Genomic DNA, 14,152 nt, shown 5'->3' with positions numbered 1-14,152 from the left:
ATGTTCCCTTTTTTGCACATATATAACATGTATAACATGATTACATTCAGTATTTTTGTTTTAACAGCCTTCAATATGAACATTGTTTGTAGTACAACATTATGTAGGATGTTAAGATTTTTTAAAAAGAAACAGATTTTTTTTTTCTAAATGCAAATAGAAACATGTAGAAAATACCGAGATATATACTGTATATCGCCATTTAGCCAAAAAATACAGAGAGATGACTTTTTTCCCATATCGCCCAGCTCTAGGATTTCTAAACACCAGAAGATGCTATTCTGTCATTTTAGTGTGCATATAAATACCAATAAGTATGTATCGAAGAAAGTCAGGTAAACATTATGCTGAAATGGGCTACTTTGGTTAAAGACAAGTGACTGATGTTTATAAAACGTCAATCTGCGAATCAGTTTCAGACTCGTTCATACTTCAGACTAGCTAAAAATGATTGATTTCAATGTAACATGGCATGTATTCTGTTAGTAATGTTTCTTCCTGTTACCCTAGAGTGAACTTCTAGAAAGCTTTCTTTTTTTTTGTGACTTCCTCATTACAGCATAACTGTTTCTTGTGGAACATTCCAGAGTTTGAGAACAAAGCCAAGAAACAAAGAAATGCAGTTGACCATATAGACAGACGTTTCAACTGGGCACTTTTTGAATTTCACACTTTCCTAGTACTTAATACAAGCAGATATAAAACCAGGTTTTTGCTTGGTGCACTTTGCTTGGAAAAGGGATTTGAGCTGTTTGTGTGTGTGGTTTGCTGTTGGTTTTATCACATTACCTCTAAAGCAGGGCTCTTTTGACTGGATTAAAGCTTAGCCAACACACACGCGCCAACACAGCTGCACAGCTCTCTCTCTCGTCAGTCGCCTGGTGTGTGCCTCATTCCCAATGAAGTTAAAGAGAGAATCAATCTTCTACTCGGGGGATTTGGAAAAGAAGAAAGAGAGCGAGTGAATACATCTCTTTTAGGATTTTTGTTTGTGGGAATTATGTTATGGACTTTGCGCCTAGCTACTATGTGAATACAATCCCTTTCCCTAGGTATGTTATGTCATATTGTACTTTTGTCAAAGTGCAACCAAAATTGGGGGATGCAAAATAATACTAATAATGGCATATGACAAATATACAACATGTCTTTCTGTTGTTATCTTTGCTAACTGGATGCAAAATCAAACAGAGGCTGCATCTGTATTATGCTACTCCCCTATAAAGTAGGCAAAAAACAGTACATGAAAAGAGTAGTATTTCCAAATTCATTTCATTCATTCATTTATTAATTAATAAAACTGGATGACTTGCTTCCAGCAAGATACTGAATTCACATTCGATTGACACTTTACTATCCTATAAGACCATGTGAGAGAATTTGTAAATTACAGCGAAACTTGCGCTGTTGGTCACATGACAGTGACAACCTGAGGAATGTAGTATGTCCGTTACGTTCATACCATGCAGATCTTACTTTTTAACTGTCACAATAGGGCTGTACAATTAATCGAATTTGTAATCATGATTACAGTTACGGATGCCACAATTATGTAATCGTTCAAAGGCATAATTACACACAAAAAAAATAAAAATATATTTCCATTCACTTATATTACTCTGTGTGTTACATTTGAGATGTTTTTTTTCTTTTGTCTTTTCAAAGGTTATCTTAGGGTTTTTTTGGGGGGTTTTTCAATTGTTTTAATTTTAGTTTTAGTATAACATTATAATACCATGGCATGCATATTTTTACTTTTTTTTTTTTTTTTTTATTTAAAAAAGAAACCAAACCAATGTATATTTGACATTTGAGGCTTAATACTATATAGAAAAGCAATACAAGTTTTTCCGGAAGAGTGTTTTCAGCTTCAAACAATGACATAAAGCTATTCAAAACATCTGTATCTTTGTTGTATTATATGATTACTTATTAATTTAATACTTACATAGGCAAGTATATGTTTTGCTGTAGTTTGCTTGGCCTATAAGATTTTGGTCATGTTGCCCACCCTAAGTGATCATGTTATTAAAGGGTTAGTTTTAGGGCTGTCAAACGATTAATCCCGATTAATCGCATACAAACTAAAAGTTTAAGTTTGCCTAATATATGTGGGTGTACTGTGTGTAATTATTATGTACATATACATGAATGTGTTTGTATTTTATATATTTGAGAAATATTTACAAGTATATGTATTTATTTATATTTTTATATAATTTATATTATATATAAATACAAATATTTTGTACATAAATAACATATTTCTCTTAAATATATACAATAACTTGTGTGTATTTAAATATGCATATTAATTACACACAGTACTCGCACATATATTATGCAAACTCAAACTTTTATTTTGTATGCGACTAATCGTGATTAACTGTTTGACAGCCTTAGTTAGTTTACCCAAAAATGAAAATTGTGTCATTAATTACTCACACTCATGTCATTTCAAACCCGTAAGAATTTTGTTAATCTTCGGAACACGGATGAAGATATTTTTGATGAAATCTGAGAGCTTTCTGTCCCTCCATAGACAGCTACGCAACTACCACTTTGACGCTTCAAAAAGTTCATAAAGGGATCCTAAAACCAATCCATATGAATTGAGCGGTTTAATCCAAATTTTCTGAAGAGACTCGATCGCTTTATTTAATTTTGCCTTTTATTCACACTTAAACATTGACAAGCGAACATAAACAGAGATTCAACCGAACCTGCTTGATGAGTGAGAACAAATCTCATTGGTTCTTCGGAAGCTCAAATGTGCTGTGTAACACATAAACCTCATTGGTTCTTGCACGTGTCAAGCAAACATGCTTGAGCTCCCGTTTACCACACCTAATGTGTCAGTTGATGAATAAACAGGGCTTGACAACTTTTTTGCTCACCGAATGTGGCAGTGGTTTTCCAAAACAGCCACTCAGATTCAATTTTGCTGTTGGGAAATTACATTTTATATGATTAAAGTTGACTGGCTGCTTAAATTACTTGATTTTGATGATTTACAAGATTTAAAACCCTTTCAAACTTACAAATGCAGAGACCACCCAAACAAGAAATCATTGTATATATCAGGTATGTATAGTTATTAGAAGCAAATTACAAATAGTAATTTAAAAAAATATATTTTTTCTTTCAGATACATATGTTTATTTAGCATACATGTATACATTTATTTAACATTTTTGATGTTTGATTAACATTAATGACAGACAGGTAATTTGGGGGCTGCTGAATGTGCTGTGTAACACATAGCCGTAAGCTAGCCGACTGTATTGGTCCACACGATCTTGCATCCGTGTGTGCGTATTCAGGCGCAAGGAGAACTTATCGCGCGAGACAGAGAAAGCGCGCACGCGAGCGCTTCTGTTGTGTCATTCAGCGCGATTCCGCCTACATAACCGCAAGTTAATCAATAAAGATTGTGCTGAATTGTAATTTTGTGATCCGATCTTGGCTATTTTTCATTTGGCTTACTGAAATTATATTCACCCGCCAAGTGGCTAGTGGGAGTGGCTGTCTTACCCGCCACAGCTGAAATCTTCCCGCATTTGGCGGGTTGGCGGGTGTTAATGTCAAGCCCTGATTATATGTAAATAAAAGCCTAAATTCAATCAGTTCATCTGGAAAAAAAAAAAACAGACTGTAGAAACCCCTTTAAAGTATGCATACTAGTCACACAGCCCGTGTGGGCAGTTAAACCAGTCTTATCATTTATCTTAGGGGATAGCCAATAGAAAAACCTGTTTCATTACGACAGAGCCCAAGCTTTTTGAACGTTTGATTTCAGATTAGATCTAGAGTTTAGAAAACACCTCTCCTGTGAGGGTGGAAAACTGATCTTATATCTACTCTTGTATTCTGTTTGTGCTGTGTGTGTAATACGTAAAGTGTCTATCCAGCTGCATTGGGTTGTAGTTTAAGCATTGTGTCTGTCAGAAACTGGCATCTCAGCATTTTTGTTATTTTTAGGCTTGCTTATTTTTTTTTTTTACTGTCTTCTTTCATTTCCTCATTGTCTCCATTTGGCAATCAAACACTTCTCAGTTGAATGCAAATGATAAATTGTGTTTTTCATGGTCACTTGTTTGAGTGTGTGTGACATACAGAAAGTTCCATTAGTTTTGATTTCAATTTCATGAAGATGGTTTCATTTCAACAGTATTCTTTCTGTTTACCTCAGCATTATATAAAGCATGTGAACAAGCGTTTTCTCTCTCTCTCTCTCTCACACACACACACACACACACACACACACACACACACACACACACACACACACACACACACACACACACACACACACACACACACACACACACACACACACACAGGGTTTTTATAAGTCTTCTGTGTTCAGAATTGTTCTCTACTCGAAGGCTGAGAGCTCTTCACATGATAGGCCACTGTGAGGTCACTTCCAAGAGCCACATGCTAACTAATCTTTTTATCTTAACCTCCCTCTCTCTCTCTTTCTCTCTCTCGAGTAATAATCCAGGGTTGGATTATACAATCTCAGTGAGTACACACATTCTTTGTTCAATTTGTTGTGGTGTAAACCTCAGTCAGGCTTTAGCTGTACAGAGAAAACATGTACTTTTTAAATTGTAAACTAACAGGTTTCACTTTGTAAGAGCAGATAGAGATTGTGTTAGTTTCAGTTATAAATATCAAGAATCGTTTGACTATGAATAATTTGACTATGAATAATACTCATTAATATGTAATATTTGAATAATAACAAATCAATATAATTTAATACTTTTTATTATTATTCTTTTTATTATTAAATCATTATTTTAAAAAAAATAATAAATGCACAGATCACCGATCATGCAAGTCAGACGCCAGGTGTGTGTATGTCACAGGAAGGAGAAAGTAAGGAAGGTTATATGAGCAGACGGCTTGTTACACGTTTGATCTGACTGCCCTAGTTCTCCAGAGGACTGTTTCTGCCCTGAAGATACTGATACAGTCTGGTCAAAGTCAGAAGAGGTTCAGAGGTGTGTCAATGACACATACACAAACATGATGGAGCTCTTTTACAAGCATTAATCATTAAACGCTATTCAACAAGAAAAGACATGTTTATTTATAAAGGAATGCGTTAGACAGGCCAATTAATTGGGCAATATTCAACTATTAGTGTTTTGCTATTAACAGATTCATAATTGTGCTAGTTTTGGAGTTCAAGTATTTATATTTTAAGTTTTCTTTACAAAAAAAGCTTTACAAAAATGTTTCAGGCATTAAAGGGATAGTTCAACCAAAAATGAAAATTATGCCATGATTTACTCACCCTTAAGCCATCCTGGTGTATATATGACTATCTTCTTTCAGACAAACACAGAGATATATTTAAAACTAAAAATCCTTAGTCCTCCGAGGTTTATAATGGCAATTGGCCGCGTTTAGAAGTAAAAAAATAATCCATCCATAAAAAAGGTAATCCATACAACTCTAGAGGGTTATTAAAGGCCTTGAAGCGAAGCTGTGTTTTTGTAAGAAAAATATCCATAAGCCTAAGCTTACGCTACTCCTACATCCTGCGTCTTACATCGCGTCAGAGGATTTCTCATTTGTCGACTTGTGCATTCTGTGTACGGTCGTCCGCCGGAAGCTAGTTATTTGAATTTATAAAGTTTTAAATATAAATATTTTTCTTACAAAAATGCATTGCTTCACTTCAGAAGGCCTTTTTTTTATGGATAGATGCATTATTTTTGACTTCAAAACACGGCCCCCATTCACAACTATTATAAACCTTGGAGGACTAAGGATATTTTTTTTTAAATAAATATGTTTGTCTGAAAGAAGATAGTGCTATACACCTAGGATGGCTTGAGGGTGAGTAAATCATGGGATAATTTTCATATTTGGGTGAACTATCCCTTTTAAAGGTGCAGTATGTAATATTGACAACTAGTGGTTGAAATGGGTACTGCAGTCCAAATTAAAAATGGAGAGAGTCTCCTTTTCAGACTCAATGCTCATACGGGTTGCCAGATTGAGGGCATGCAACAGGAACAAGTGTAATTGACAATGAAAGGCAATGAGCCTTACACTGTAAACTGATGAGTTGATTTATTCATGTTTTAATATGCCTCTGGTTATAGAGCTTTTTAAATGGATGTCAAGGGTTTTAAGGTCGAGTAGAATCTGTGATCTCTTACTCAGTTAATTTGCTGGCTTCCATGGCTGCAATATGCTTATATTTTAGTTTTTTCCTTCGCCAACTGTCAAAATACTATTGGGTAAATTGGCAGTGGGCAGAATCACATAGCATTGTTTTTCAGATGCAAACATATGGTATTTTTATGCTTTAATGCAGTTAAAAAAAATTACAGGCAGCACCTTAAAAAAATGATCAATGAATCTAAGATTTTGTGAGATTGTAACATTGGCCTGATAGGTCAAGTTACACTTCAGTCAACTGTCCCGAAACTCTGTACCATCTTTATGGTTGAGAAATGGTGAAATGAAACTAAGTGAACTGATGTCTGACATTTGATGCGTTTGCAAAATTTTGCCGTTGTCATCACCACAGATTAAACCACAGAGCTTTTAGCCAAAATGAGTTTGAGTGTGACAATGTGTGTTAAAATAAAAGCATTAAGCGTTGTCATATGCTTGAACCCAATTTATGATTTATTGGATGTATTATATGGAAAAAAAATTCTATTCAGATTCATTAACTGTGCCAGTAATGCTTGAGTTGATGGTGTATTTGCTCCCTGTGGTCTGCATTTGCTTGTCTTATCTTCTCTCTCTTTCACTGCAGTCGAGTCATAAAAGCCCATGTCCTTGATCTCTGTCGGCCTGTATGGCTAGCTGCCATGGTAACCGACAAATTTGATTTCAATGTAAATATCTGACATTTTAGACATCTGAATAAAGTTTTATATTAGCATAGACAGATAATTCACCCCTAAGAACCGATAATAATAAGTATTCTGCTCTGGAAAGAGCTTTTCTAAAGCCAAACTGATGGCTTATAACGTAGGAAATTGCAGCCTCCATCTGTCTCTTGTTAGCGTGTTTGTACGTGTTGAGATGCTGAATGTAGCTCTTAGTAAGGCTGGAGAATGGACTGACGTAATCTTCACAGCCTTGAAGAGAAATTTGATTCTGAATAATTCACCCAAAAATGAACCTACTATTATCATTTATTATTTTCCTTATTAGCTAAAAATACTCATCTCCACCTTAGCTTAAAAACCTAATTTAGGCTTTTTAAGTAATTGAAGGCACCATTTTTGAACTGATTAGAATTGCCAGGGAGATTTTTAGACCTAATACAGAAGAGAACATTTTCAGTATTGAAAAGAATGAATAACCATTTCAATTCTAAAGCGATCGAATAGCTTTAAAAGATATGAGTGGTATGGACTACTTTTATTGTGCCTTTTTAGTCTTTTTGGAATCTGACGGTTTAAATTGGCATCAATTTTGGCACCTAAGACATTGTGCTACAGTAAAATCTCCTTTGAGTTGCAAGGATGAAAAAGGGAACATTTTCAGAATTGAAAAGAATGAATAACCATTTAAATTCTAAAGGGATCGAATAGCTTTAAAAGATATGAGTGGTATGGACTACTTTTATTGTGCCTTTTTAGTCTTTTTGGAATCTGACGGTTTAAATTGGCATCAATTTTGGCACCTAAGACATTGTGCTACAGTAAAATCTCCTTTGAGTTGCAAGGATGAAAAAGGGAACATTTTCAGAATTGAAAAGAATGAATAACCATTTAAATTCTAAAGGGATCGAATAGCTTTAAAAGATATGAGTGGTATGGACTACTTTTATGGTGCCTTTTTAGTCTTTTTGGAACTTGACAGTTTAATTTGGCATCAATTTTGGCACCTAAGACATTCTGCTACAGTAAAATCTCCTTTTGTGTTGCAAGGAAGAAAAAGAAGAAGTCTGACGTGAATTAATTTTTTAATTTATCCGTTTTCCCCAAATGATTCATCTCTATGTATTGGTCTTGAAAAACCACCAGTTTTTGATTTTATTTGGTTTAACCATGGCAACTGTTTTTGTGTCATGTCGCACAACAAATATTGCTAGATGTTTATGGGAACCTCCAATATCTCAGCTCAGGATGGTCTTAACTCCTTGGAACAAAAGCTGATTTTCACTTACGGCCTAATGTAGTACTCAAAATTGATTTAAATTTCCATGTTTAAGGTGTGGTTACATTAGCAAAATTTTGGCAAATTTTTTTGAACATGTCCATGGTGTCAATAGTGTAGCGATATGAAGCACAGCTCACACAGAGGTCACATTCAAGCCAAACATCTTTCTGTTGGTCAACACATTTTTTTTTTCCCTTTTTAACAAACTGTAAGAACTGTGTGTGTGAAGAAATTCATTTCCACTGGACCACTTGAGATAGATTGACCTGTAAATTATGAGTGAATTTGAGTCCATTTTTGGATGAACTACCCCTTTAGTTTGCCTGAATGCATTTTATGTCCTTTAGGACTCTAGGGATGGCTTATTATTGTCAGCCTATTGCACAGGTTCATAAAGTGACCTTATGAAGAGCTTAATTCATTTCCTCATTTCGGGATTTTTATTTTCTGGCTTAATCTGATTCTTTACACTTCATTGGGTCCACAGTTTATTTCAGGCCAAAAAATGTTGACCTAAATCTTCATTACTATGGAAAAAAAAGAAAAAGAAAATGAGGAACCATTTTCTTCATCCATGGTGGTAACATTTGAGAAATCCTGAATCTTTTTCAGTTCTGGGCAGTGATGTAATGTGACTGTGACTGTGAAAAACATTGACTTCTTGGCTTATTTCCTGTTCTAATAAACTATGTATCCTTTTGTTCTATGGTTGCCGAGGCAGTTTCATGACTCTTCTGGATTTTCTCCAACTTTGTGCCCCGTCATCTATTGGCTAGCTACAATATTTATTAAAAACTTTTCTTCTAATTGAGTACCTTGAGACATATGGCATCTCCAATAGAAATTAAATGGTGTTAGCCCTTTTAATTAATTGAAATATACAGATATTTGTCTTTTACTTTTCACTTTTAACTCATATGGGTTAAAACACAAGGTCCAGGCACTTTAAAACTTAATGGTGCTAATAAAAAGATAACTAAAACTATTAAAAAGAGTTTTTGTTAATTGAAATAAAGCTGAGATAAAATATAAATATTAGATGAAAAACAGAAATGCTGCCTTGGCAACAAACTGAAATAAAATAAGTTGAAGTACAATTAAGACTGAAATAAAAATGAAAGCAAAAATAGAAATATTAAAAATAACAAAAGCATGAATATTAAAAAAAGAACTAAAATAAATTAAAACAAAAGCTAATTTAAAAATTATAGTATATTAAAAATAGTAAAACAACAGTGTAATATCACATATATTGTAAATATTTGACTAGTACTGAATGCAAGAACTTTTTAAAAGCACACTTTTATCATATCCTTTTAAAAGTTCATTCATTTTATTCTTTCTCTGTTTCCTTTCAGGCGGAGAGAGGCGGTGACGTGAACACTCTTAGCGTGCCACTGGTCATGCGCAGAGGTGGTTCTGAGACTTGTTTAGACCTGGATTCTGATCTGGTGGTACGGGACACCCCACGATCACGCTCTGGTCTGGACACCCTGCAGCAGAAAGTTCTAAAAGTGAAAGAGCAGCTGCGAATCGAGCAAAATTTACAGGATGAAAACGTGGCAGAGTATCTCAAACTCATTAACAACGCCGACAAGCAGCAAAGCAGCCGCATCAAACATGTGTTTGAGAAAAAGAACCAGAAAACGGCACACAATATTGTTCAGCTGCAGAAGAAGCTAGAGCAGTATCAACGCAAGATGAAGGAGTGTGACATCTCGAATGGGACCAAACACACTCCTACACACTCCAAAGAAAATGAAATGCCCAAAGACAACCTCAAGGAAAGCGTTGTCACAGGAAGTGGCCGCCACGTACATTTGGACAAAGTCAGAACTATTGGTCCAGGAGTTTCGCTGTCGCCGCCGTTCTTCTTCAGCAAGCCTCGAGAGATAGCAAACCTCATTCGCAACAAGTTTGGTAGCGCGGACAACATCGCACAGCTGAAGAGCTCCATGGAGACGGGAAGTGGACTGCAGGCGGAAGGGGGAGCCCGAACTCTGAGCGGCAGCGCCACACTAACCCCTAAACCCAAATACCCGAGCGATGACGAGTGCTCCACAGGGACGTCGGTGTCAGTTGAGAGTAATGGTCATATGGCTGGATCAGGTGCGACTGGACAGCACAGCGGGTCGGGGAGAGAAGGAGGCCACGGGGAAAGCAGCAGCCGGCTGGTGGAAGCCTGGGAGGAGATCAGGGAATTGAGGGATACTCAGAATCTACTGGCAGAAGACATTGAGACTCTAAAGTCCCAGTTTAAATGTGAATTTGAGAATATTACACAAACACTACAAGAGGAGCGGTTCAGGTTAATAATCTTTTATAGTCATATTTTTTAATACAAATATGTTAGTGTGCAACACAACTGTGATGTGTAAATAAATGTTTTTTTAAGAATATAGTATTCATAGGGATACACAAAGTATCTGTACCATATTGGTTATTGGCAAATATTAGCGATATTAAAATTATTACTAGTTTAATTTATCGGTAATGGTCGACATTGGACATTAAGTTGTGTATGCTCATTTATCATATTTTTATATTTTAAATGACCTTTTCTCTCATATCTCACTTAAAGGTGCAATGTATAAACTTTAGGAGGATCTATTGACAGAAATGCAATATAATATACATAACTATGTTTTCAGTGGTGTATTTCTGTGTACATACACCGCGGGTCCCCTTACATCTTAAAGGGTTAGTTCACCAAAAAATGAAAATTCTTTCATTAATCACTCACCCTCATGTTATTCCACACCCGTAAGACCTTCGTTCATCTTCGGAATGAACAACAATTAACAACACTACAACAAGAAACAATTAACACTTCCAATGCCCAGAAAGCTACTAAAGACCTATTTAAAACAATTCATGTGACTAGAGTGGTTCAACCTTAATGTTATGAAGCGACGAGAATACTTTTTGTGTGCCAAAAAACAAAATAACGACTTTATTCAACAATATCTAGTGATGCTGATTTCAAAACACTGCTTCATGAAGCTTCAAAGCTTTATGAGTCTTTTGTTTCAAATCAGTGGTTCGGAGCGTGTATCAAACTGCCAAAGTCACGCCCCCCAGTGGTGAACCATTGAAATTCCGAAACGCTTATGACGTAACAAAGCCTCTTTTACTGAAATCATGTGACTTTGGCAGTTTGATACACGCTCCGAACCACTGATTCGAAACAAAAGATTCATAAAGCTTTAAAGCTTCATAGTGTTTTGAAATTGCCCATCACTAGATATTGTTGAATAAAGTTGTTATTTTGTTTTTGCCGCACAAAAAATATTCTCGTCGCTTCATAACATTAAGGTTGAACCACTGTAGTCATGTGAACTGTTTTAAATATGTTTTTAGTAACTTTCTGGGCATTGAAAGAGTTAATTTTCTTGCTGGGGATGCAGGCCTCACTGAGCCGTCAGACTTTATCAAAAATATCTTAATTTGTGTTCTGAAGATCAACGAAGGTCTTACGGGTGTACAACAACATGAGGGTGAGTAATTAATGACAGATTTTTCATTTTTGGCTGAACTAACCCTTTATGTCACCATTTTGCGCTGGCATGTTTCTACAGTAGCTCTAAATGGACAAACTGTTGAACAGAGTGCGTTTGCTTGACTACCTACTCTCTTCTGTCTCAGGTGATGACATATTTGTCCTGTGTTGGTCACCGTAGCTTCTCTATATTGCAATTCACAACAACTAGATGCCGCTAAAATTTACACACTTCACCTTTTAAAGTTCTTCTTTAAAAACACTTTAACATAAAAAGTCCTGTTAACTGTAATATTTAACAAATCTCAAAATTAATATTCATGTTGTTCTTCTATATTAGGTGTGAGCGGTTGGAAGACCAACTGAACGACCTCACTGAGCTTCATCAGAATGAGACCGCAAACCTCAAACAGGAACTAGCAAGCATTGAGGAAAAAATGGCCTATCAGGCTTATGAACGTGCTCGAGATATACAGGTATGTACAGACACACACATGCAACAACACTCAAACACTATGGACATGAGGACTAATCATCCTAAACTTATGTACAGCACTCAAAAGGAATATCAGCGTATATTTATTCTATGTCCAAACCAGCCGCAACGTGATAAGCAATGAGGTTAATTCGGGCTTTAATCCTAACCAGCCACAACTACAATGACTCACAGTAAAATCTTACTCCACATGTATTGTAGACAACAAAAATGTTCTGATTTTGACTCTGGATTTAAGACTTCACAGGCTATGTCTGACTGGTAATCTGAAAAACACTACATTTTAAACGTTAACCTCAAATACTTCCGTTTTGATGTGAATGCTTACTGTATGCAAGCATCTGAACTCATAGCCTTTGAATGTGTACTTCATTTGATAGTGTGCACATACACAGGCAGCTGATGCATGAACCCTAGAAAGTTTCATCATTGTACAGTGTCTGCACTCTTTCTCTCCAATAGTTATGACAGATAAAGATGTTTTAATTTAATGTAAAAAATTTACTTTATTTATTTATTTATTATCTGGAGTTGTGGGTAATACCGGTATAATACCAGAAATACCGGTTCGTTGGCATAAACTGCTAAATGCCACTTTCCTTTGTCAGCAAAAGCCCACAGAGGAACCAATCAGAAGATGCAAATCGAATCATATGATTTCAAGATGAATGACGGTGTGCGCATGAGCCGGCTTTCAATTGCAGAGCTGCAAGTTTTTATCATATTTTGTCGATTGTTACAGTGGCAGGATTTCACGAGTAGCAAGTAAACACAACAGTTTTCCTTTTGCTGCTGTAAAACTGATAGAAACTGACGTTTCTAACTACTCTGTCTTGTTGTCCAAAGAGGTGGACTTAGAGGTTTTTGCGGAAAAAAAAAACCCGCACATGGACTTGCTGGTTTTGCAGCAAAAGACAGTCAAATTTGTTAAATTCCAATGAATTGACTAAAGTGACAAATTTAAAAATAAGGCATTTCAATAACTGACTAATAACCTTTTAATTGCCATTAAAATTAAATTACTTAACCTGAACATAGGAGCCTGGTAAAAAAAAAAAGCTCATTTAAAAGAAAACATGTCAGATGGACTTGAAACATGAATCTCTGCTTCTAATCACAAATCATGAGCTTTAATTCTAACCACACAACTTTTCTTTGCAAACTTTCATTGGAACTATGGTTTCGGGAAACACGGAATCATTGAACTATGTTGATAATGATGGAACTTACAACCATAGTTGGCAAACAATGCTTTTGGGAAAGCGCACCAGGTTGGGATGCTGATGATCACAAGCGTGATTGATTTTTAGTTGAATAAACAAGAAGTTAATCTTGAGCACTTACCTTTTTAAAGATAATTTGGCCATTTAGTTTGTTAGTTAGATTTTACCTTCAACAAAAATTGTTCCAAAAGAAACAAGCTTTGCAAAACAGACTTTAAAGGGTTAGTTCACCCAAAAATGAAAATTCAGTCATTTATTACTCACCCTCATGTCGTTCCACACCTGTAAGACCTTCGTTCATCTTCTTCAGAACACAAATTAAGATATTTTTGATGAAATCCGATGGTTCAGTGAGGCCTGCATCGCCAGCAATAACACTCCCTTTTTCAATGCACAGAAAGCTACTAAAAACATATTTAAAACAGTTCATGTGACTACAGTGGTTCAACTTTAATATTATAAAGCAACAAGAATACTTTTTGTGCGGCAAAAATAACAAAATGGCGTCTTTATTCAACAATATCTAGTGATGGACGATTCATGAAGCTTCGAAGCTTTACGAATCTTTTGTTGCGAATCAGTGGTTCAGAGCGCCAAAATCACGTGTAACACAGTTCATATGTACGGGAAGGAGGAGGCGGGAACCGGCGAACGTTTAAACATAACTTTAATATAAAATAAACAAAGAACAAAATGAAAGTAATGCCGGCAGATCCTCACGGACATCTGCCGGCCACACAAACATAATAAAACATAAAGTAAAATCCAAGCCTGGTCCTCTCTCGT

At 35.7% G+C, this 14,152-nt stretch overlaps 1 protein-coding gene across 2 annotated transcripts in view; it reads left to right on the top strand.

The window, feature by feature from the left end:
* tmcc3 (transmembrane and coiled-coil domain family 3) overlaps positions 1-14,152 on the top strand; it is a 48,365-nt gene that overhangs the window by 31,681 nt on the left and 2,532 nt on the right. For both annotated transcript variants that reach the window (XM_048155045.1, XM_048155044.1), the window contains exons 2-3: positions 9,507-10,456; positions 11,988-12,123. In XM_048155045.1, coding sequence (XP_048011002.1) covers positions 9,507-10,456; positions 11,988-12,123 — 1,086 coding nt within the window. The remainder of the gene's footprint in view (positions 1-9,506; positions 10,457-11,987; positions 12,124-14,152) is intronic.

Source organism: Megalobrama amblycephala, linkage group LG14 (assembly GCF_018812025.1).
Source record: "Megalobrama amblycephala isolate DHTTF-2021 linkage group LG14, ASM1881202v1, whole genome shotgun sequence".
Classification (NCBI taxonomy): Eukaryota; Metazoa; Chordata; class Actinopteri; order Cypriniformes; family Xenocyprididae; genus Megalobrama; species Megalobrama amblycephala.
Note: the sequence above shows the minus strand (reverse complement) of the source record. Positions and strands in the feature narration are given on the sequence as shown.